Raw genomic sequence first — 23,975 nt, 5'->3', positions numbered from 1 at the left:
TATATTAAGATAGTCAACACGTGCCATTTTCATCATTATTTAAGACTCTAAATTCTATGATGAATACAGTTGAAGTAATGCCTTTAGTTATTATTCATTTTTAAGACAACACAACATATGATAATGTCTCCATGTGCCTTTTTTACCATATACAATGAAAAAAATACTTATTAAATGGTGATTTTTTCCCCCCTTTATCTTATTAAGTAAATTATATGGACCTTTTTTATGGAAGCCTTCATAGTTAGAGATGTAAAACAGCAATTTCTTGGTTCTATAGCATGACATAGTTCAGAGCTGAGATTAGAGAAACCCCATAGAGTTGTTAATACTTGAGGGCATCCCCAACTAGAAAAGTATGTGAATTTAGGCATGGGAGGAAGGAAGGATCTGCTTTAAATTTAGTGTAGGGTCACTGAATCTTAATGATAGATTAAACAAGGGAGGTAGAATAATGAATAGGGGTAGGCAGTGTGTAGCACTAATACCAGAAGTCCATGGTTTGTGGCGGTTTTTTAATGTCCTTTCCCATATGGTTTTGAATAGAGTAGGTTATGGCAGGGATGAGCTAAGGAATAGCTTTGTTAATGAATAAATAGGAGTAATTTTTTTTAACAGGAGACTTCAGGCTGTTTATTTAGAATGCCTGCTTATTTGATAAATCATGTGATTAAAATTTTTTCTGATCTTAATAATACATTAAGAGGTGATACTAAGGTATTCCTGTTATTTTCTTTATAAACCAGCTGTATTTTCATTTCAGAGCCAGTCCTAACAGTAAAACCTTTGGGGTGCGATTTTAACTGCCTCAATTAAAAGCCAGTTGTGTGGAGCTTCTGAGCATTGGCATCATCAGTCCTTAGTTAGGGTTTAGTGTACAGTATTAGACTTTCGTTCATGGTGTCAATTCACTTTGAAAGGTTTAATTAACTTGTCATTTGGAACCAGTCTCCAACTCTACTTCCTTCACCTAAAATTAACTAGGTATGTAATTTTGGTGGTTATCCTCTTATTATAACTTTGCTCTTGGCGAAGGCAGCTACTTTTCTTAAGATATCCTTTCTGCCCTTCCACCCACATTTATCTCAGAGAGAGTAATGCTAAAATTAAGCTGATCTTGGAAAGTAGCAAGTTAAAAGCAGAAAACCTGACCAGACACACTTTTAAATATCTCTCAGGGCTCTTCTTTGGAGACTACTTAATATTTCCAAAAGGAGAGGTTAAGTAGGTTGTCTTTGGTGCCTTGGTTAAGCAGAGGGAAGGGAAATGTAACTCTACTGACTCCAGGGCCCCAAATGCAAACACTGGCCTAGTTGTTCCCAAACTTTCTCCTTGATGTGGGTGACTTGAATGGTTTATTTTCACTTGATGAGCCACACCCCCAGGCACTTTAGTATTCATGGCAGACCCCCACACTAAGTCCCTTTGTTGTCTTTGTTTTTTGCATTTTTTTGTTAACAAGAAAAGATAAAATTATTAGAGACCTGATTATAGACTGAGGTTCCATTGCTGATGGTTCCCACCACTTTTTTCAACATCTCAGAGAAAGGCAAAAGCCTGGATGGGCAACAGACAGCAGCAAAGCAAACATAAACATTATGTCTGAGCATCATTGTGGTGCTACCAGAGTGGGGAAGGATACACACAGTCTTCATCAAAATATAAATATGGGTCTTCACCAAAAACAGTAAGACTGCCAGCATCTGAAAAAATTTGAAGTTTCTATAGAAGCAATGGTCCTTTAAGGGAAAGAAAAAAATTCTTACGAGGAAAGAAGAAATGGATTAAGAATTTTTAAAATCCGCATTATCATCCTGACTTAGGCATTAACTAAGTGAATGACATTTGCAAGGCAAGTGGTTTAATTTGTCTGTGTGTGTGTGTGTAAAATTTAAAAGAAAATACAGTTCTGTGAAAAACAAATTAGCAGAGTAGATTAATGGCATTGCCCTACATCGTCTTCCTTATAGATGCAATTTTATTTTAGAACTTAAAGAGGTTTCAAATAAGACATATCTGATCAGAGTTTCACTTGTTCAAATCAAAAGCACAGAAGAGGGGTTGGCAACAGTGCCCAACCGTTGAGAGAGGGAAAACTGGAATAACAAGATGGGGCAAATTGATTTACTGTATATTGGCAAAGTAGAAGCAGCAGGCCCATAGTGTGAATGTCTTCCTATATTTTTATTCCAGACGAAACTCTTATCATTAGTGTTGGGTAGAGACTCAGACGGCACTGGGCAAAAGTTTATACAAGGAAGAGCCTTTGCTAACCCTCACACGTTAAAGTTTATTTACTGTTTTAACTGTTCTTCTCCTTTTACCTTGATTTATTTTCCTTGAAAAATTTTTATCTTGCTATTTCTTTCCCAGCTGTGTGTGACACCAGGAACCCTCTTACTGTGAAGGCAGCATTCAGTCATTGAAACACTAACAAGTTGCTATTTATTCTTGCAGTTGTCCTTCCTCTAACTTAAAGTACAAAACTGACAGCCTGTAACTGCTCTTCATTGCCTGTTACAGCACAACAGGTATGAAGAGGCTCAGTTACTCTCTTGACAGAGGGTTCACCCATAGTTGGCCACTCGTACTCTTACTTGTTACCAGTTAATACTCACCGTTCAGAGTAAGGGTAATGAGTCTTATGGAAAATTCTTACCCGTTACAATTATAAAAGTGTCAGGTGAAAAAAAATTTTTTAGATAATAACCCTTTATTTTATAGAAGAGGAAATTCAGGCTCAGAGAAGATATGTCATAGTCATAAAAGAATCTAGACTTTAGAGTCTTGTAGAGCTCAATTAAATCCAAATTTCACCATTTACTAACTGGAGTAACCTTAGGCAAATTATTTATTGTCTCTGAGCCTCAGTTTCCTTATTTGTAAAACGAAGATAATAATACATGTAAAAGTTTATTGTGAGGATATGTTAACATAAAACCTAGTTCCTGGTCTATAGAAGATGCTCAATAAATGTTCAGTTGCCTTTCTCTTTCCTTTCCCTTTCCTTTACTCAGGGTCACTCAGATAGTTAGTGGCACAGCTGAAGTGAACACCAGGTTGCTCTGACTCCAAGTACATGTCTTTACTTTGAATGAAAACAAAATTTTTTTTTAATTTTCTTATTGCAGAAGTAATAGACACTTAGAAAAGATAGATACACAGAAAATAAAAGTGAGTCATAATCCCATGATGCAGAGGGAACAAATTTTAACATTTGTTCTATATCTTTTTTCTGTGCATATATATAGTGTACATACATATATGTATATGTATAACTTAATAAACAGAAATGGGCATAATTTTGTAACTTGGTTTTTCTTTAATATTTAACAACTTTTTACGTTATTAAATATTCTTCTCCATTGGGGTCAGCAAACTTTTTCTGCAAAGGGCTAGATGATAAATATTTTAGGTATTGCAGGACATGTGATCTCTGTTGCATCTACTCAAGTGTGCCCTCATGGTAGTACAAAAGCATCCACAGACAGTATGTAAACAAATGGAGATAGTGGTGTTCCAATACAACTTCATTTACAGAAACAGACAGCAGACTGGATTTAGCCTATTACTGGATATTAAATTTGTGCCAGTTGTGTGTGTGTGTGTGAGAGAGAGAGAGAGAGAGAGAGATAATAAACAAGACTGCAGTGAATATCTTTGTAGCTAAATATTTGGCTTACATGTACTATTAATGTCCTTAAGATTAACTTGTATACCGCTTCTGACATTATAACAAATGGTTTGTCTACTAAAATTGAGACTTAAAAATCAAAGTACTTCTGGTATACAAGTATCTCTTGGTTTATGTGACCAATTTTTAAAGTTGTACATAAAATTGAACTTTATAAAATGGTTTAAGGTTAAAGTAAAACTCCGTAAAAATGTTCTTATAATTGTTCCAGTTATTTCTAGGATTTACTTTTTTTAAAAATATTTATTTATTTATTTGGTTGCTCCAGGTCTTAGTTGCAGCAGGCGAGCTCCTTAGTTGTGGCACGTGGGCTTCTTAGTTGTGGCTCACGGGCTCCTTAGTTGTGGCATGCAAACTCTTAGTTGTGGCATGCCTGTAGGATCTGGTTCCCTGACCAGGGATTGAACCCAGGCCCCCTGCATTGGGAGCACAGAGTCCTAACCACTGTACCACCAGGGAAGTCCCTAGGATCAACTTTTGACTTAATTAGTGTTCTCCTTTGTGGAAGGACTTATAAATTAATTTACCTGATTCTAAAAGGGGAAGTTTTAAGAGCATTTAATGAGTGACTGATGTTTGATTCATTGTGGACAATAAAAAACATTCGCTTCTATGGTATCTATTAGGCCATTGTTAGAAAAACTTTGCTCTTACACTGTTTCCATAAAGTATAGAGAGGAAATATTGCCTTCTAGGATAAGGTCTTGACTGATTGATATGAGGTTAACCTCCCACTGTTTTTCCTTTGGGTCTTGTTTCAGGTAGCCTATGAGAGAGACCAAAAAAACAAACCAAAAACTGTTTAGTCTTTCCTTTGCTTCAAACAGTTCTCTGGTCTTTAGGGACATTTCCTGAATTCATCTGATAGGTACAGGTGTCTTCCAAGTTTATTTAGTGTGACAATAGATCATTTATTGTGGATTTGCAGTTTTATTGCAATACCAAATATATATTATAGCCAGAAAGCAATCACACTTAAACTTAAGGCAGAAAAACTGAAGATTAACACAGATTTTCAATGATGAAGATTACTATTTATCAATTATTTCAGTGCTATGGAGTCTGTAGTGAAGTAGTGCTATCTTTCATTACTTTCTTAGACTAAAAATAATTACCTTATCATCGAAAAAATTACAGCACTTCTAGAACTTCCCTAACAAATCATTATTAATCATGTTCATTCTCAAAAGGACTAGCTACCTTAGGCAAGAGTTCAAAGAACTTTTGAATCAGTAAATTAGAAAGACATGGCTATCTGGGAGAGCCTATAACTCACACAATGCTTCTTAAACTTTGGCTTGGTAAGAATTACCTAGAGAGCTTGTTAGAACACATATTGTGGGGTCCCAGCATTTCCAGTGCACTAGGCCTGGGACGGGTCCCCTGAATTTTCATTTCTAATAGTTCCCAGGTGATACTAATACTGCTTGTCCAGGTACCACACTTTGAGAACCACAGATGCAGAAAAATAATTGTTCCCATTTGTGAAACATACTCAACCTTGCTCATTTATAAACGTTTTCTTCACTCTTTAAGAGTTCTCTTTTAAAATCCAGGCTTAACCTTTAACTAAAGCTATGAATTAATTTTAATAAATTTATGGCCATTAGTTCAGTTACTTTATGATCTAACATTGCAATTTTTATATCATTTTCACCCACACCAAACTTTTAGGATGGGAAATTCTGAATATAACCATGTTTCTAATGAAAGTGTTAAATCTTATCCTTGATAGTTTTTCAGGATGGCTAAAATCCATTTCTAACTATATGCATTCAAACTAGTTTCCGTATTTGCTTAGCTTTATTGTCATCATTCCCAGTAATCTCTTAAGATGCCGGTTGTCAGATTTCTTTGCAGACAAGTAAGAGGTGAAATAAGTTTTTAAAGTATGGTACAAAGCAAAACTTAGTTACAGTTGTTGGAATGAAGAATTCAGTTAGAGCCAAAAAATGTTTTAATAGAACAGAACGCAGCCTAAAGCCTGGTTGAAAGCAACTTCAATTTTACAGTTTTCTTCAAACAACATCCTCATTGTTTTCTGGAAAGATGGTATTTGAGAAAAAGAAATGTCTCGAGTTACTGTTTTTATGAGGAGAGAATTGCTGAGTCTCTTAAATGGTTAATGAGAAGAAGTAATAGTTAAACACTTGAAGCATTGATTTCTGATTTGAATTCTCCAACACAGGCCAGCCCTGAGGGAAGGGGGAAAAAAAAGCTTGCTAATTAACATTTGATTACTGATGCCACCTTCTCATTCCCCTTGCACCATCCGGTTTCAAGTGTTTTTGTTCAAGAAGGATTTTTAGGAGGGTTTTAACTTGCATCATAGTAAAACAAATCCATGTGCAATTGCAACGAGTATACAATATGTTAAAAAAAAAGAAAAAGTCCTTAGATATGAAGTATGTGTTCAAACCCAGTCTGTATCAGAAGTGATTGGTTTTTTAACTATTATAAGCCTTTCAGAGCACCAGTGATTGCTAAGAAACTGGAACTAAGCCTAGTCTGTATGTCTTATTTAAAACACACACACACACACAAATACTTATTTATTCAGTGCAGTTATTATTTAGCAAACTCTTAACTGGAGCATCATTTGATGGTATGAATTACTTGGAGTTCAAATTTTGATACTCTAAAATTTGGATAAGCTCGGGTTCTAATATGACCAAAGGCCTCTTTCTTCTAAGACTGATAAGAAAATGAGATACATATATGTAGTTTCAGCGTGCTTTTTCGTAAGGGTTGTAATCTGTCATCGTATTCTTAATTCAGAAAATCTAGAAACTAGAGTGCTAACAAATTGATAACTGTTCTAAGCCCATGGCAATTAAATATTTGGTTTCTATTTTTTGCCATATTAAAATATTTGATATGTGAAAAGTCATAGGCCAGATTTCAAAATTTTAAAGATGTTGAAATAAATTAATAGAACTTTACAACTGTATCACTTAGCTTGTAGTATTCTGGCAAAACCATAACCTGTTTGGTTGATGAAATAGTTATTTGGAAAACCAGTATGACAGGTTTTATTTTTAAATGAGATCTCCTGGGAGAAGAGTATTATTTAGTCTTTTCTTAAAAAAAAATAATCTAGACTTTTCAGTGTAATTAAAAGCAAAAACTAAGACTTTTCTTTATCCAAGAAAAAAAATTCACTTAAAATGTTTATTATATCTGTATTTCTTAACTGAAATTATTTGCTATTTTCCTTTTTGATGTGTTATATTAATCACTCTTTACTATTTTTCTTTCATTTTCTAGTCTTATGGTTTTAAACGTTACCTCTTTATTTGTTTATCTTAAATATATTTAGCTCTTCTTTTCCTGTATCTGGGATTAACTCCAGTATTTTCAAAAAATCATAGAATTTTAGAGCTTTGAAAATCAGTAGTGATCTTGTTTTATTCTTTTCGAATATTGAATAAACTAGGTCTCAGTTTCCACCAACTTGCACCACAGTAACAGCAGAATTAGGACTAGAAATCTAGTTCTCTGCCTCTCATTATGCCACAATACCTCAAACTTTGTGGCTTTTCTATAATCAGAATCTGCTTTCACTTGGATAATACCTGAATGAAATTTAAAATTCCCTAAAATGTTTTTCAGTAGTGTGACCAACATTTAGCTCACAACATTTAGCTATAAAATATAGCTGACAAAGTTTTCTATCAAGTTTTATATTTTTCAGTTTGAATAGCTACAGACAGCTCATTTAAGGCTAATCTGAGCCTCAAAATTCGGCCTTTAGCAGAGTAACTTCCTAAGAATGTTTTTTCTAAGAAATTCTGATAAAATTTAACTGAAATATAAAACTATTTGAAAATTTATGGAACTCAGAATTTTGTGGGAGATGAATGTCTTGTATAATTTTATTTTGAGCAGGTCATAAAAAAATGATCTTTTTCCCAGTGCTGTGTTTAACATTGAAATTTCCACAATGAGGAAATATGAAGTTTGAAGTGGAGATCATTGCTTACATTGTTTTATTAACAATGAAAACAAATATAAGGAAATAAATCAATACTGCATTAATTCTGTACTATTTCAAGGTAATCTGATTCAAATATTTTTTTCTTAGTCACAAACAACTGTCTTATATGAAGCAATGGGGGAGAAGTGAAACTGTCCTTTTAGAAATTCTGGAAAATAAGCTCTGGAAAATCTATTGTCAATCTAGAACACTTAATCCAAATACAGTATAGTTTGTAACATAATTTTAATGTTCAGCTGGTAATCAAAGCATTTATTAAATTTTTTCAGAACTAATTGAAACATTTGCATAGTTTAGCAACCTAAAATCTCATAGATTTAGAGCTTAATGCATAACAAGAATTGAAAAGATTATGAAGATTCAGCATAATCTTGAGCCAATGCTGATCAAAGAAAGTATGTAAGACAAAAAGGCCCTTAGGAAATGTTACCCTGTGAAGTGCCACTTCTCCTTAACTGGAATTTAACACAAATCTCTAAAGATGAAACTCCATCAGAAGTAGCACAGTAATTGCAGCTGGGCATGCCAGCTACAGCATCCTAGCCTGTATGTGTGTTCTTTCTGCCTCTCTCAAGTGCTCTTAAATCTCTCAAATCAATCAGTCTCTCAACCTTCCCCCTCGCCTGGCCCCCCTTTTCTCCCCTTCCCTTGAGTCCTTCCTCTCTCCCTCCTCTGTTCCTCCATCCTTCTCTCTCTGAGAAAACTGTGTCCTTCATTTGATTCATGAGGACCATAAATTCATCTGCATCATTTTATACTTAGCTATATTTTGTCATTCAGCTTTCCTAGAATACTAATTTTTTAAAAGAATCATTTTTACTTTTGCTTTGTGTACATTTCTGATTTTTTTTCTTCCCTACAGAATTGTCACTTAAAATTTTAATTAAATAAGACCATCAATAAAGACAGTAGAATTTTTAATCCCTATTAATAAGACCATCATTCTTTATGTACTTTTGCTGTCTTATCACTTGTCTTTCTTCCATATAATGGTAAAATCTGCCTATGGTTTCAGCACTGATAAACATGGAATTATTTTTGAAAAACTAACTTGTTTTCACTTATGTTGTTGTTTAGTGATTATGGTTTAACGCAAGGTTCTTTTGGCTTACTTTCAGAAACGCTGTGAATTTAGCTTTTCCATTGGAACAATCAAACATTAGCCAAATATGGTTTACGTTGTACCCTCTCAGCCAAGTTCTTTCTGCATTAACCAGTTTATTCTATGACAAGTTGCTTAACAGATGTCATTCTGGGGAGAACAATGAAGCCAAATACTTGTGCAATGGCTAACATTACTCTAACTTTGATCACTTTTGTTCAGCACATCAGTCTGGCGTTGTGCTTTATACCAACATAACACTATAGCCAGAACATGCTTTTCAGGCTTAGAATAGCAAAGGAATGTTATTCATTCAGCGCAGTTACAGATGAGTTAATGAAAGAAGAAAAATACTGTTTATTTCATAATACCGTGTTGTTGTGTTTTGGAATTAAGGTGGAATTTAAAGAATCCCACTCCAGAGTTATTTGTTTATATACTCAACTCATAGTATTTGTGTATATTCTCCAGTGCAAGGGTAGCCTTGCCACCTTTCCAACAGATGTAAATATTTGTCCTGCCTTCCCCTCCACCTTCAAAATAGCTGCTGACCCTTGGCTTATCTAGACAACATAATTAAAACTAACTTTAAGAAAGGAATTTTTTTGCCTTGAGGCCTAAAATTTCCTCATACTCCCTTCTTCTGTCCTCTCACTTTCTTTTATTAATAAACAATAGTAATAATATTTCGTGTGTATGGAACACCTTTCCCCCAAGAGCACCAATGTTTAAGAGTGACAGAATAGTCCTAGCTAGTGGAAGTGGTAAGAGGTTAGATTGCATTTGGTTAAATTGTTGGGTTGATAATGACTAATGAAAATTTCCAAACTTGATGTGACTGACCATAAACAAAATACTGCATGGTAGACTGGCCATTGCTAAGAATCTGTGAAAAAAAAGCTGTGTGTTTGAATTGAGTGGGGATCAAGCCATGCCCCCAAGCGCCTCAGTTCTCATTTACTAAGTCTTTTTTCACAGGTGTACATTAGAGATAAAAATAGATTAAGTTCTGGGTTTTGTTTTGTTTCTTTCTTTCCCCAGTGAATATATTTCTCTCTTTCACTGGAAGGGTAACTTAGATGTGTTTATGTATAGTAAACAGTAATGTGATACAAAATGCTGTAATTGGACAACATGATACTTCAGGCTTCTGCATTTTAAAAACATGAATGAATGCTGCTTGTTTTCCACATTGAAGTCATTATAGAACTTATTATGTGCAGCATTTCAAAATTAGCTTCATTGTTACAGCAGGGTAACCCCAGAACTAACCTGAAGAGTTAGCTAAGGTGGATGATCTCTTCATTCTTACGATTTGATAATTTATTTTATTTGTAAATATGGAATGAAAGAGAATTTTTGTAATCTATTTAGAAAAAAAATCTAAAGAAAGATATGATAATTACTGGGTAAAAGAGTTTAACCTTCCAACACTTTATTCTGATAAATTACTTACCTCTTCTCCTTTTAAAGTTAAAAGGTATTTGGAATTCCCTGGCAGTCCAGTGGTTAAGACTGCACTTTCATTGCTGTGGGCGCAGGCTCGATCCCTGGTTGGGGAACTAAGATCCCACCAGCCACGTGGGTGTGGCCAAAAATAAACAAACAAACAAAGTTAAAAGGTATAATGTTACTTTTGAGAGAAACAGTTTTTTAACTTTACCAGTATTTAAAATAAAAACTACCATTACTATACTTTCTTTTGGGGAAAGGCCTAAATAGCATATTAATGGATGGCTCTCAGCTAATAAATATTCTGTTGAAATAGTTTCTAATTTGGAATGATTTGAAAGAAATAACCCTGTGCTGCTTTATTAATAAGTTGTTATATCCTTGAAACGTACATAAAACAATGAAGGAAACTCCAGGTTTTTCCTTCCACCCCCTTGAAAAAAACTGAAAAAAAACTAACACCCTTTTCTGTCCCACTTAGAAACTAGAAACGTATCTTTTATTTGAACAGTTGCATATCTTGAGTCATTGTTAAAATTAAATAGATTATAAAAATGTATAATTATAAATTAGGTCATGTAGTCTGTCCTACGTGAACTGTGTACCTGAAGTTTCTTGACTGAAAAGAAACTTGAAGCCATCCAGGAACATAAAAATAATCAGCGGGGTGGGGTGGGGGGTTGTGGCTTAAACTATTATTTCATCTAACCTTGGTTTAAATTTGGTTTAGATTTTTTAATAAAATTTTTATGATTTGTGTTTTTCTAGTTTCAAATTCTTGTTTTGAATCTCGAAAACAGAGGAAACACAGTGTATCACATAAATTGACTGGCAACTAACATAAGTCACGTGGAAACCCTATTTTAATTGTTCTCTTTCTTTTTATAGGTAAAGAGAAATGTGTATGACCTTACGAGTATCCCTGTTCGCCATCAGTTGTGGGAGGGCTGGCCAACTTCTGCCACAGATGACTCCGTAAGTGACAGTTGAGTTGGCAGTTTTATATCCTCCTCTCTCTTTTGCCACTTTCAGTCTAATTGGCAGTGATATTAAGCAGAATCAAATGCTTTGAATCCATTGGAAGAATTTTATAAATCAAATAATGTTGAGGATAAGACGAATTGTAATAATTTGAGTTCACTTGCAGAACTGGTGTCATAAGCCAAGTATATCAGCATTCTCTTGGTAATGTTACAACATCAGTATCAGGAACTTGATGCTGCTTGGTTTGACTTAAATTTTTCCTTGATTAAAAAAATACAGATATTCAGGTATTACTAATGAAATGTCCCAAACACAAAAATTTTTCCCTAAATTACAGATACTTCAAAATCAATCTAATCATTTTATTTAATTTTAAAACTGCATCTCCTGTAGTTAGACCTGTACTTTAAAAAGTTACTTTTTATAGTTAATATTAATAGCACTCTATTCTTAAACACACTCATAATTTTCACTACCATAACAAACTGGAAGAAAAGACCTAGTCTGTAATTTTTAACTATTATTACGTCTACTTGTAATAAATTTCCTGTTGTAAATTTTGAAATGTTTCCTATCTCCGTCCTGTTTCCAGTGATTATTATTTTCCAAGAGAGTGAATTTTATCATCTGAGGAGGCCATTTTGGCTACTTTTATCATAATCTTGGTTGTTCTAACCAGATACCCATTTTTCTTTTAAAGTAAAAAATTAGAATGTTTCAAGAATTTTGAAGTAAGTCTTATTTTTAAAGTAAATAGGGCTAAAAAGATGTTAAGACTTTGTAAACATCTTCTAACAATAAATACCCAATAATGATTATGGCTAAGAGTTTAATTACCTTTCCTCATTTTCTAGTAAATATTACATTTCTATCTGGATAATAATTACTACTCCTCTCTTAGCACTACCATCATATACTTTAATCTAAAGGAATTCTTTGTGGAAGACAGAAACATTGTTGAACTATCTGTTTATGTAGATGCCACTTGAGTCTAATTATTCCACAATCTAAACACTGTGCCTTTGGAAAATGTTTTATGGATTATGCAACTTTGAAAATAATCAGAAGATAGTAAAATTTGTTTTTTAAATGAACCCTTCAGAAAAAAATTATTTGTGTATAGGCAGTTACATTTATTTATAAACAACTGATTTTAATATTGACATTATAGTATATCATTAGAGTTATTGGTTGGTTGTCCATGGCTAAGTAGTAAGGATGTGGTTGTTGTTTTTAGTTTGTTTTTTCGCCATTAGACTGATAGAAGATGTGATGCATTTATTTTTATAAAATTAAGAGAGTAACGTTCATAATTGATAGCTTTCTGTTTACCTGAGAAGACTGAGGAAACCAGAAATGTTCTTAGCATTGTCTAATAACCTGCTACAATAAATAATAACTTTAATAGAAGAAAATAATTAAGATTGAGCATGTCACTTAAATTCTCTGAGTTTCAGTTACCTCACTGATCTGAAGAATTGTAATGAGGATTAGCGATAATATATATATACAGTACTTGCCTCCTAGTAGACACTCAGTAAATGAGAGTCAGTATTATAATTAAAATTAACATAACTCAGAAAGAGATCGCAGGCAGCAATTGACTGGTTTATGTAAATGAAATGGTACCTGAGATTTGCTTCAAAATAACCTCTGGGGTTGGGGGAGTGAGTGGGGATATAGATAAATCCAAATTAGCTGTCTATTGATCATTATTGAAGGTGAGTAATGTGTATATTTGATTTTTTTATACTATTCTCTCAAGTTTTATGTATGTTTCAAAATTTCTGTAATAAAAAGTTTGAAGCAAAAATAATTGTCTGGTTTAAGGTAATAAGGTCCAGAGATGTGGGTCTTAATAGGGTTGGAAATGGCAGCTGCTCTTGGGCTCCACACCTGTAGAAACCAGGCTGAAATAGGCTTATCAGAAGCAAGTTCCAAGAGGGATAGGCAAAATCAGTGAAATACAATAAATTCTTCTGTAACATAGTACCTTATACATTTTAGTTGTAAAGCATTGACTTGAGTTGGCACTGTCTCACATTTTAATGATCTCACATTTTAATGATCTTTATTTAATTTTTTACCAAAGAGTTCTATGCAATTTCATTACCATGGGAAAATATGGAAAGCATCTAAAACTTACCATATTGAAGTCTGTGACTCTACCTGGTACTATAAGTCACAGCAGACACAAGAGGAAATCTCCATTAAGAAGCTTGATTCTTACTGCCTCATTTTTCATATTTCCACCTTGTCCCAGAACCTGTCAAGTGATGCCTGCCTATACCTCCCCAGAGCATATGTTGCCACATTGGCAGGATGTTGCCTTGAGCTTCATGATTGATACAACAAAGATTTTAGGGCCAAGCTGCTTTTAATCGGTGCCATAGCAGCTCCACTAACTCCAGTGCTTGAGTTTTGGCAAAAATTGCTTATAACTGTAGTCTTTTAAGGAGTTTCTACCTAAAGAAATGTCATGAAACCTTTCTTTCATTAGGACTATAAAAACTCATAAAGCTGGTGCTTGTAATCTATATTGTTGCAGGCAATGATGGTGTTTTTATACTTATTTAAATCACTCAAGTGGAGGCATCTGCTACAAAATAAGATCGTCCTCACAGCTTAGGGTATGAATTGGGTACAGCTGAGAAATGTCAGCTGTGTAAACAGCCTGCAATTTACCAACAAAAATATAATTAATTTCTTTCCAAGACTATGTGCCATAACTGAATATTTAGGATGGTTTAACTTTCAGAGAAAGCACCTGAACATTTTCTTCCCAGTGCCAGCATAGAGGATTGGTTATAAAGGTCATTAAAAGTGAGGTTAGTTTGTACTTTTCCTGCTCAGTTGCAGAAATTTGTGTGGCTTTGAATATATGGTAGCTTTAGATACCAGTGGCTTCCATGAATTGATAGAAATATCTTAGATCAAGAAGTTACAATAAGTGGTGCTGGGAAAACTGGACAGCTACATGTAAAAGAATGAAATTAGAACATTCCCTAACACCATACACAAAAATAAACTCAAGTTGGATTAAAGACCTAAATGTAAGGCCAGACACTATAAAACTCTTAGAGGAAAACATAGGCAGAACACTCTGACATAAATCATAGCAAGATCCTTTTTGACCCACCTCCTAGAGAAATGGAAATAAAAACAAAAATAAACAAATGGGACCTAATGAAACTTAAAAGCTTTTGCACAGCAAAGGAAACCATAAACAAGATGAAAAGACAGCCCTCAGAATGGGAGAATATTTGCAAACGAAGCAACTGACGAAGGATTAATCTCCAAAATATACAAGCAGCTCATGCAGCTCAATATCAAAAAAACAAACAACCTAATCCAAAAATGGGCAGAAGACCTAAATAGACATTTCTCCAAAGAGGTTGTACAGATTGCCAACAGACACATGAAAGGATGCTCAACATCACTAATCGTTAGAGAAATGCAAATCAAAACTACAAGGAGGTATCACCTCACACCGGTCAGAATTGCCATCATCAAAAAATCTGCAAGCATTGAATGCTGGAGAGGGTGTGGAGAAAAGGGAACCCTCTTGCACTGTTGGTGGAATGTAAATTGATACAGCCACTGTGGAGAACAGTATGGAGGTTCCTTGAAAAACTAAAAATAGAACTACCATACGACCCAGCAATCCCACTACTGGGCATATACCCTGAGAAAACCATAATTCAAAAAGAGTCATGTACCACAATGTTCATTGCAGCACTATTTACAATAGGCAGGATGTGGAAGCAACCTAAGTGTCCATCGACAGATGAATGGATGAAGACATGGCACATATATACAATGGAATATTACTCAGCCATAAAAAGAAACAAAATTGAGTTATTTGTAGTGAGGTGGATGGACCTAGAGTCTGTCATACAGAGTGAAGTAAGTCAGAAAGAGAAAAACAAATACCGTATGCTAACACATATATATGCAATCTAATAAAAAAAAAAAGGTTCTGAAGAACCTAGGGGCAGGACAGGAATAAAGATGCAGATGTAGAGAATGGACTTGAGGACACGGGGGTGGGGGGAAGGGTAAGCTGGGACGAAGTGAGAGAGTGGCATTGACATATATACACTACCAAATGTAAAATAGATAGCTCGTGGGAAGCAGCCATAGCACAAGGAGATCAGCTCGGTGCTCTGTGACCACCTAGAGGGGTGGGATAGGGAGGGTGAGAGGGAGACACAAGAGGGAGGGGATATGGGGATATAGGTATACATACAGCTGATTCACTTTGTTATACAGCAGAAACTAACCCAACATTGTAAAGCAATTATATTCCAATAAAGGTGTTAAAAAATAAGAAGAGCAAGCAAAAAAAAAAAGTTAATAGTTTAGGATGGTGGAAATGTTCTAAAATTAGATTGTGGTGATGGTTGCACAACTCTGTAAATTTGCTAAAAATCATTGAATTGAATACACACAAAAAAGAGTAAATTTTATGGCATGTAAATTATACATCAATAAAGCTGTTTTTTAAAGGAAGTTAGTGAAGAACTAGATTAAAATACTTTTTCATTTACGTTTTTATGTTGCATGAGAAATACTTTGCAGTAACACAGAAGGTGTTTTCTTCAATGTACTTCTCGTTAACCTTTTACTTAGCAAACAGGACAAAGAAATAGACTTCTTATAAGTAGATTCTTGTATAATCCTGAGTCTCCTTCAGACCTGATAGACTACAATCTTGACATTTTCAGTACTACTCAGTGAAGTTAACAATCATTTAAAACACTGTTGCCCCATCTGTCTTCAGAGTTAAAATATTTTCTTTGCTTGTAGTTGTACTCTAATGGGATATGGGATAGTGTATGAATTGTCAATAACTTTCAGTTCCTTTTGCACTCTTTCACCAGGGAAATAGGTATCTAAAGCTTCACCAATAGGGGAATGTTTTCATGCTGTGACAGTTCAGCTGTGAGAACAAGGAGTTGCGAGTAGATGAAATCTTTTTACACTTTAACAAGGACGCTCTTGGTTTCCAGAGAGTAGAAATAATTTTAACACTGTGAATTATGTCAAGGCACCTTATTATAATGCAGACAATTTGAATATATGTAGTTTTTAAAACTCCAGGTTTTAATAATACTTATACAATGGAAGAAAAATCCTTCAGTTTTTAATACTTTTTTGTTGTGCCCCACCCCCTTTTTTTCTTTTGAGATTACTAATGGTCTTCTGTGGTTCCATCATTGGCTAAGGAATGTTCATTCAGAATTTGAGAAATTAGGGATTTTAGGACCAGATATCTTTAGACATGTGTTAGGAGTCAGAAAGCTACTTACTAAATACTAAATATTTTCACATTGAAAATACGATCATTTATAAACAGAATCATTATACAGTGGCTTTTCTATGAAATAAAAATAAAAAATCATACACATGACTTATTCCTTTTTTTTAATTAAAAAGAATTCATGAATGAGGGAATGTCATCTACTTTGATCCTTCTGATGGAGACCATTTTCTCCTGTAACTTCTCCCTGATGATTTGTGTTTGGCAGGTGTCGAATTATAAACATTCCCCTGATACTAGATCCCCACCCTCCACTTTATAGGAGCTGCTGTCCCAGTACAGACTCTCCCTGTTACCACATACCTACCAAGCTATAGTTACCTACCAACTAAGTAAACTCATAACCTCTACTATAGTCATTTCATCCATCGCTGCAGGGTTAATATTTCTGAAGCGCAGAACAAGTCACATTCAGCCTTACTTATCTTCAATGGCAACCCAATACGTGCTTATGTCTGTATAGATTTTTATGCTGTCATTTAAAACCTTCATTCTGTAGTCTGAAACTTCCCTTCTAGGTTTATTTTCCCATACAGGCCCGGAGTAATTGCTCAATAAATATTTCTTGAATAAATGATTGAGTATGATACCACATGTATCTCCACTTTAGCTAAATATTCCTTTTGCTGTTCTTCAGACATATTTAGTGCTCCACTCTGTTATTTAATCATACTGTTCCTTCTACCTAGAATACCTACAACAATTATTTCTTTTCTTCAAGACCTTTCCTTAAGAAACTTTGCCTATATACCTCTTCCCATGCCACCTTCTTCAACCATCTTAGAAATTAGTTTCTATTTGTTTTTCTATTTAAATTATTTTTATTTTCCCTTATTTTTGTTCTTTCCTTCCTTATTCCTCTCACCTGGCTCCATTACTTACCTGACTAACCACAAATAACTTGATTAAACCCTTTGGGTCTCAGTCTCTATAACCATAAAACACAAATAATACTCCCAGAGTTTCGTGAAAACTAAGAGTCAGTAGTTACAAATATAGTTACTCCTACATTTATTTTGAAGATTGAAGTAGTCTGTACTAGATAATGTCTAATATATGGCTGACCTTTGGCTATTACTCTTTCTTTCATCCATCTATTCATTCACTTGACATTTGTGTAACAACTCTTATAGGCCAGTAACCACACTGGCCCTTAAAGTTGCAAGCATAGGGTCCTATTCCTCAGGTTTTTTGCAAAGTATAGTGTGAGACAGATATATAAACAGTGGCAATTGAAGTTCATGTAAATGCAGTGGGATCATAGAAGAGGAAACAACCAATTTCTCTAACAGATGGGCTGGAGAAAAAATGGCTTCCCAGAGAAAGGAACCAAATGTCCCTTAAGTTAAACAAATTAAAGAAACCTAATTATATTTTAATTTGTATACATGTGTTCCTCCCTTTTCTAAATTCTAAATATTGGGAGTAAGAAGTCTCTTCCTCATTTTTGTATGCTCTGCAGGATCAAATGTAGTATATATTTTTTAAACATAGTGTTTTATACATTCGCTCATCTGAGCTGTTCAGAGCTCCATTAAGTTGACATCTATGACAATAAACAAATGACGAATTGGTATGATTATAGTGACTTGATAAAGAAGAGAGTGACTCGTGTGAGAATCAGGTTTATTTTCTTTCTAATAAAAATTATCAAAACTCGATATTTCTTTATTGGTAAGTAGAATAACAAATTTAGGAGTGGGGGAGCCACTACACTGAGCGAATTTGTATCAGCATATGTTTAATTGTGTGTGTGTGTGTGAGAGAGAAACAAGCAAGCAGACAATCCAAGTTCATCAAATCCCAGTATTGCTCTCATTTGGATAAGTTACTTATCATATGAATTTCATTTTCCTCATCTGCAAAATGAAGATGATGTTAATACACTTGAAAGTCTATTTTGAAGATTAAATGAATTAACATAATAGTTTGAACCATATGAAATTTCTATTTTTAAAGGATAAAATGGTTGAATATTAGCATTTCCACATGGTTTTACCTAATATGTAAAGCACATAACATAGTGCAGGGTTTGGCAATTCATCCCAAACCCTACTCCATCTGTTTTTGTAAATATTTTTTAAAATATTTTTTTTATTTATTATTTATTTATTTGTCCACATTGGGTCTTCAGTTGCAGTACGCAGGCTCTTCGTTGCAGCACGTGGGCTTCTCTCTAGTTGTGGCGTGCAGGCTCAGTAGATGCAGCACCCAGGATCTCTAGTTGTGGCGCTTGGACTCCAGAGTGCGCGGGCTCAGTAGTTGTGGCGTGCGGGCTCTCTAGTTGTGATGCGCGGGCTCTAGAGTGTGCAGGCTTAGTTGCCCCACGGCATGTGGGATCTTAGTTCTCTGAGCAGAGCTTGAACTCACATCCCCTGCATTGGAAGGCAGATTCTTAACCACTGGACCATCAGGGAAGTCCTGTAAAAATTTTTTTAATAGAGGTAAAATTGGTATATAACATTATATTAGTTCAGGTGTACAACATAATGATTTGATATTTGTATACAGTGCAAAGTGATCACCACAATAAGCCTAGTTACCATCCATTATCATACAATTGACCCCCTTCACCCATTTCACCCACCCTCCAAACTCCTTTTCCTCAGGTAACCACCAGTCTGTTCTCTGTAACTATGCATTTTGTTTCGCTTGTTCACTTGCTTTTTTAGATTCCGCATATAACTGAAATCATACAGTATTTGTCTTTCTCTATCTGATTTATTTCACTTAGCATGATACCCTTAAGATCCATTCCTATTGTCACAAATGGCAAGATTTCCTTCTTTTTTATGGCTTAGTAGTATTAGACACACACACACACACACACACACACACACACACACACCCCACATCTTCTTTATCCAGTCATCCATCTATGGGCAGTTAGGTTGTTTCCATATTTTGGCTATTGTAAATAATGCCGCAATGAATGTACGGGTGCTTATGTCTTTTTTGAATAGTGTTTTTGTTTCCTTTGGATAAATACCCAGATGTGGAATAGCTGGATCATATGGTAGTTCTGTTTTTAATTTTTTGCAGAACCTCCATACTGTTTTCTGTAGTGGCTGTACCAATGTACATCCCCATCAACAGTGCACAAGGGTTCCCTTTTCTCCACATCCTTACCAACACTTGTTATTTCTTGCCTTTTTGATAATCTCCATTGTAACAGGATCTAAGGTGATATCTCATTGTGGTTTTGAATTGCATTTCCCTGATTAATGATGTTGAACAGCTTTTCATGTGCCTGTTTGCCATCTGTAGGTCTTCTTTAGAAAAATGTCTATTTGGATCCTCTGCCCATATTTTAGTCAGATTGTTTTTTTGCTGTTGAGTTGTTTGAGTTCTTACTATATTTTTGATGTTAAGTCCTTATAGGATATATGATTTGCAAATATTTTCTCTCATTCAGTAGGTTGCCTTTTCATTTTGTTGATGGTTTCCTTTGTTATGCAGAAGCTTTTTAGTTTGATATAGTCCCACATGTTTATTTTTGCTTTTAGAGTCAAATCCAAAAATTCAGCACCAAGACGGTTGTAAATAATGTTTTATTGGAGCACAGTCACACCATCTGCTTATGTATTGTATACAGCTGCTTTTACACTATAACTGTAATGGCAGGGATGTTTAGTTGCAACAAAACCACATGGCCCACAAAGCCTAAAATATCTACTATTTGGCCCTTAACAGAAAAAGTTTGCTAACCCCTGGTGTAATATCTGGCATTTAGTAGGCATTCAACAAACATTGGCTCCTTTTCCCTTGAGTAAGCACCTTCTTTATATCACCGACACATGCAGAATCAGAAGCATTCTTTGAGTAGCTTCAAGGTCATCTTATGCTATTTAAATTACTTTCTTAGCCTGTCCTAGGTCAGACAGATTCAGGCAATCTTTGGACATTTTCACTGGCTTTTTCTTTATCTGGCAAGGTCATGGATAATGTTGCTTCTAACGGTGGTGAGACTCAGTAGCTTCAGAGGGTTCACTGCCCTTGTCAACATATAGAGTCTTTTACAAATAACACAGGCAAAGACTAAAAAGACAGAAAGAACAGCTTTGAATGCAGTAGAAGAAAGTTTAAGTTTAAAGGGAATGGAAAGTTTTGCAATGGGCTATACTCTGAACAGTGAGAATGAGAAGTTCGAGAGGGTGGATGAAGCAGTCAAGGGACATATTTACTCAGTAAATATGAGGGAGAACACATGAAAGTGAGCCCTCAGCAGGACATTTGCAAGCATTAAGATCTGATGTTGTTAATCTTGATTTCAGTTTATTAAAATCCGAAACATGAAGACTACTGCTTCTGCCCATGAAGGGGTAACTGCTATGGGAATTTTCTTCCCTCTGTAAACAACTAGAAGACTGGATAAAATATGTGAAACAACTGTTTTCAGATATTAGACAACAGGTAGTTCAGGACTGCGAAGAAGGAATCAAATGAGCCCTGCCTGGAGGCAGTTCCTGGGTCCCAGGACAGGGAGAGGAAACCAAAACAGAATCTGGTGATTTTATTGTGTTTGAAGAGACAGAGAGTAGAGTTTAGGGAAGTCAAGGCAGCTAGACTTTGCAAGGCAGAGTACTAGCAGAGAAAAAGCTCCAGAAGTCTATATAGGGTTCTCCTGGTCTTTAGCTGAATACCAATCTGTGCATTCATAGAGGAAATTCCAGGAGATTGGGCAAAGAACTACTGCCAGGAAAAAGAACAATTAACTGGGAGCTGTAAGGCAAACAATTCTCAGAGCTCACACAGAACTGGGAATAGTTTGAGTTCCCACAAGCCATAGTAGAGGCACCTCAGTGAATACATGGAGCATTCAGGAGATACCCACAGGAGAGTCACACCTTAGTGGAGTGGATAAAAAAGACTTAGAATGAAGGCTACCCTAGGACTGCCCTTCCACAAGCTTAAAAACAACTTTCCAAAGGAATAAGCTGATTAATAGGTAACCGCCTCTAAGAACAGAATCCAGCATCCAGTTAAAAGTTACTTTATATACAAACAAGCAGGGAAATCTAACCCCTAACCAGGAGAGAAATCAGTCAAAAGAAATAGACATGGAAGTTACATAAATAATGAAATTGACAGATAAGGATTTCAGCTATTGTAAATGTTATGAATAGACTCAAGAATTTAAAGGAAAACATGAACTTAATGAGAGAGTAGGATGTATAAAAGAAGATAGATAGATAAACAATATAATATCTGAAGTGATAATTTTACTGATGAGCTTAACAGCAGATTAGAAACTGCAAAAAAAACCAAAAACAAAACGATGAGCTTCAAGATACAGCAATAGAAACTATCAAAACTGAAGCACAGAGGAAAAAAAAAAGAACAAATTAACAAAATATCAGTGACCTCTGGGACAAAATCAAGCCGTCTAACATGCAATTGGAGTCTTAGAAGGAGAGAAAGGATGGGGGGAAGGAGGTCAAAGAAAGACCAAAAAAATTGAAAAAATAATTTCTGAAATTTGTCCATATATGATGAAAACTATAAAACTTATAGATCCAGGAAGCTCAATGAATGCCATGAAGGGGAAGCACAAAGAAAAATTCCACACTAAGGAGTATCATAATTGCTGAAAACAAGTGATAAAAAGAAAAATTTCAAAGCAGAGAGAGTAAAAAAATATACATTACACAAGGGAAGTAACATAAACTCTTTAGATTTCTCATCAGAAATAATGCAAGCCAAAAAAACAGTGGAATGACATTTTAAAACTAGAAAGTGTTTAAAAAATGACAACTTAGACTTCTATATCAGGTGAAAATAATCTTTCAAGACTGAAGGAAAAATAAAGACTTTCTCAGACAAACAAAAACTGAGAGAATTTGGGCCCAGCAAATATGCACTACAAGAAATATTGATGTTCTTTAGGCAAAGGGAAGATGATATCAGAATAAACTTGGCTCTATACAGAAGAATGAAGAGTGCTAGTTATGGTAAAAATGTGGTTAAATATAAAAGACATTTTTCCTTATGTTTTTAATTTCTTTACAAGATAGCTGTTGAAACATAAAATAACAAGTAATCTGGAGTTTTGAACATATATAGAAGTAAAATACATGACAATAGCACAAAAGACAGAATGGAATTTTACGGTTGTAGGGTTCTTATCCTATACCTGAAATGGTATAATATTAATTTAAGGTAGTCTATTATATTAAAAATGTAAACTGTAAACCTTAGAGAAACCACTAAAAAAAACCACGCAAAAATGTATAGATAATAAGCCATTAAAAGAGATGTAATGGAATACTAAAAAAAATTCAAAAATCAGGCAGGGAAAAAAGGAGCAAAGAAAAGGTGAAATATGTACAAAACAAATAGCAAGGTGGTAGGTTTAAATCCAACCATTTTGATAATTACAGTAAATATAAATGGTCTACACATTAAAGGGCAGAGACTATCAAAATGAATTTTAAACAGCAGGACTCAATTATATGCTGCCTATAAGAAATATACTTTAAATATAATGACAGTGGTAAGTTAGACATAATGAGTGGGAAAAATTTACCAGGTAAACACTAAATGTAAGAAAGCTCTAACAACTATATTAACATCAGACAAAATACAGAACAAGGAATATTACCAGGACTAAAGAGAAACATTTCATGACAATTAAATTTAGGACAGGGGCTTCCCTGGTGGCGCAGTGGTTAAGAATCCACCTGCCAATGCAGCGGACACGGGTTCAAGCCCTAGTTCAGGAAGATCCCACATGCTGCAAAGCAACTAAGCCCTTGTGCCACAACTACTGAGCCTGTGCTCTAGAGCCCGCAAGCCACAACTACTGAGTCCACATGCCACAACTCCTGAAACCCGCGCGCCTAGAGCCCATGCACCACAACAAGAGAAGCCACCGCAGTGCGAAGCCCATGCACCACAAGGAAGAGTAGCGCCCGCTCACTGCAACTAGAGAAAACCCGCACGCAGCAACGAAGACCCAACGCAACCAAAAATAATTAATTAATTAATTAATTAAATTATAAAAAAAGAATTTTAGGACAGCTCGTCAAGAAGACATAACGATCTTAAATGTGTATATACCTAATAACAGTTTCAAAATATGTGAAGTAAACCTGACAGGACCAAAAGAATAAACAAATCCACAATTATAGAGGTTTCACATTTCTGTCTCAGCAGTTTACAGGAAAATGACAGATAAGTATATAGATGTGAGCAACACTCTTAACCAACTTGACCTATTTGAAGTTTATAGACACTTCATTAACAATGGCAGAGTACGCATTCTGTTCAAGTGCATATGGTACATTCCCCAAGATAGACCATAGCCCGGACCATAAAGTCTCAGTGAATTTTAAGAGGATTGAAATGAAGAGTATTCTCTCTGACCAAAACAAAATTAAATTACATATTTTATAATTTTGGTAATTTACATAGGTTACCTTTA

General features: G+C 34.9%; 1 protein-coding gene across 2 annotated transcripts in view; it reads left to right on the top strand.

Moving 5' to 3' along the window:
- FAF1 (Fas associated factor 1) overlaps window positions 1-23,975 on the top strand; it is a gene marked incomplete at its 5' end in the record, with an annotated part of 488,979 nt that overhangs the window by 282,104 nt on the left and 182,900 nt on the right. For both annotated transcript variants that reach the window (XM_079696859.1, XM_079696858.1), the window contains one exon: window positions 11,134-11,220. In XM_079696859.1, coding sequence (XP_079552985.1) covers window positions 11,134-11,220 — 87 coding nt within the window. The remainder of the gene's footprint in view (window positions 1-11,133; window positions 11,221-23,975) is intronic.

The sequence above is a fragment of the Hyperoodon ampullatus genome, assembly GCF_949752795.1.
Source record: "Hyperoodon ampullatus genome assembly, chromosome: 2".
Classification (NCBI taxonomy): domain Eukaryota; kingdom Metazoa; phylum Chordata; class Mammalia; order Artiodactyla; family Ziphiidae; genus Hyperoodon; species Hyperoodon ampullatus.
Note: the sequence above shows the minus strand (reverse complement) of the source record. Positions and strands in the feature narration are given on the sequence as shown.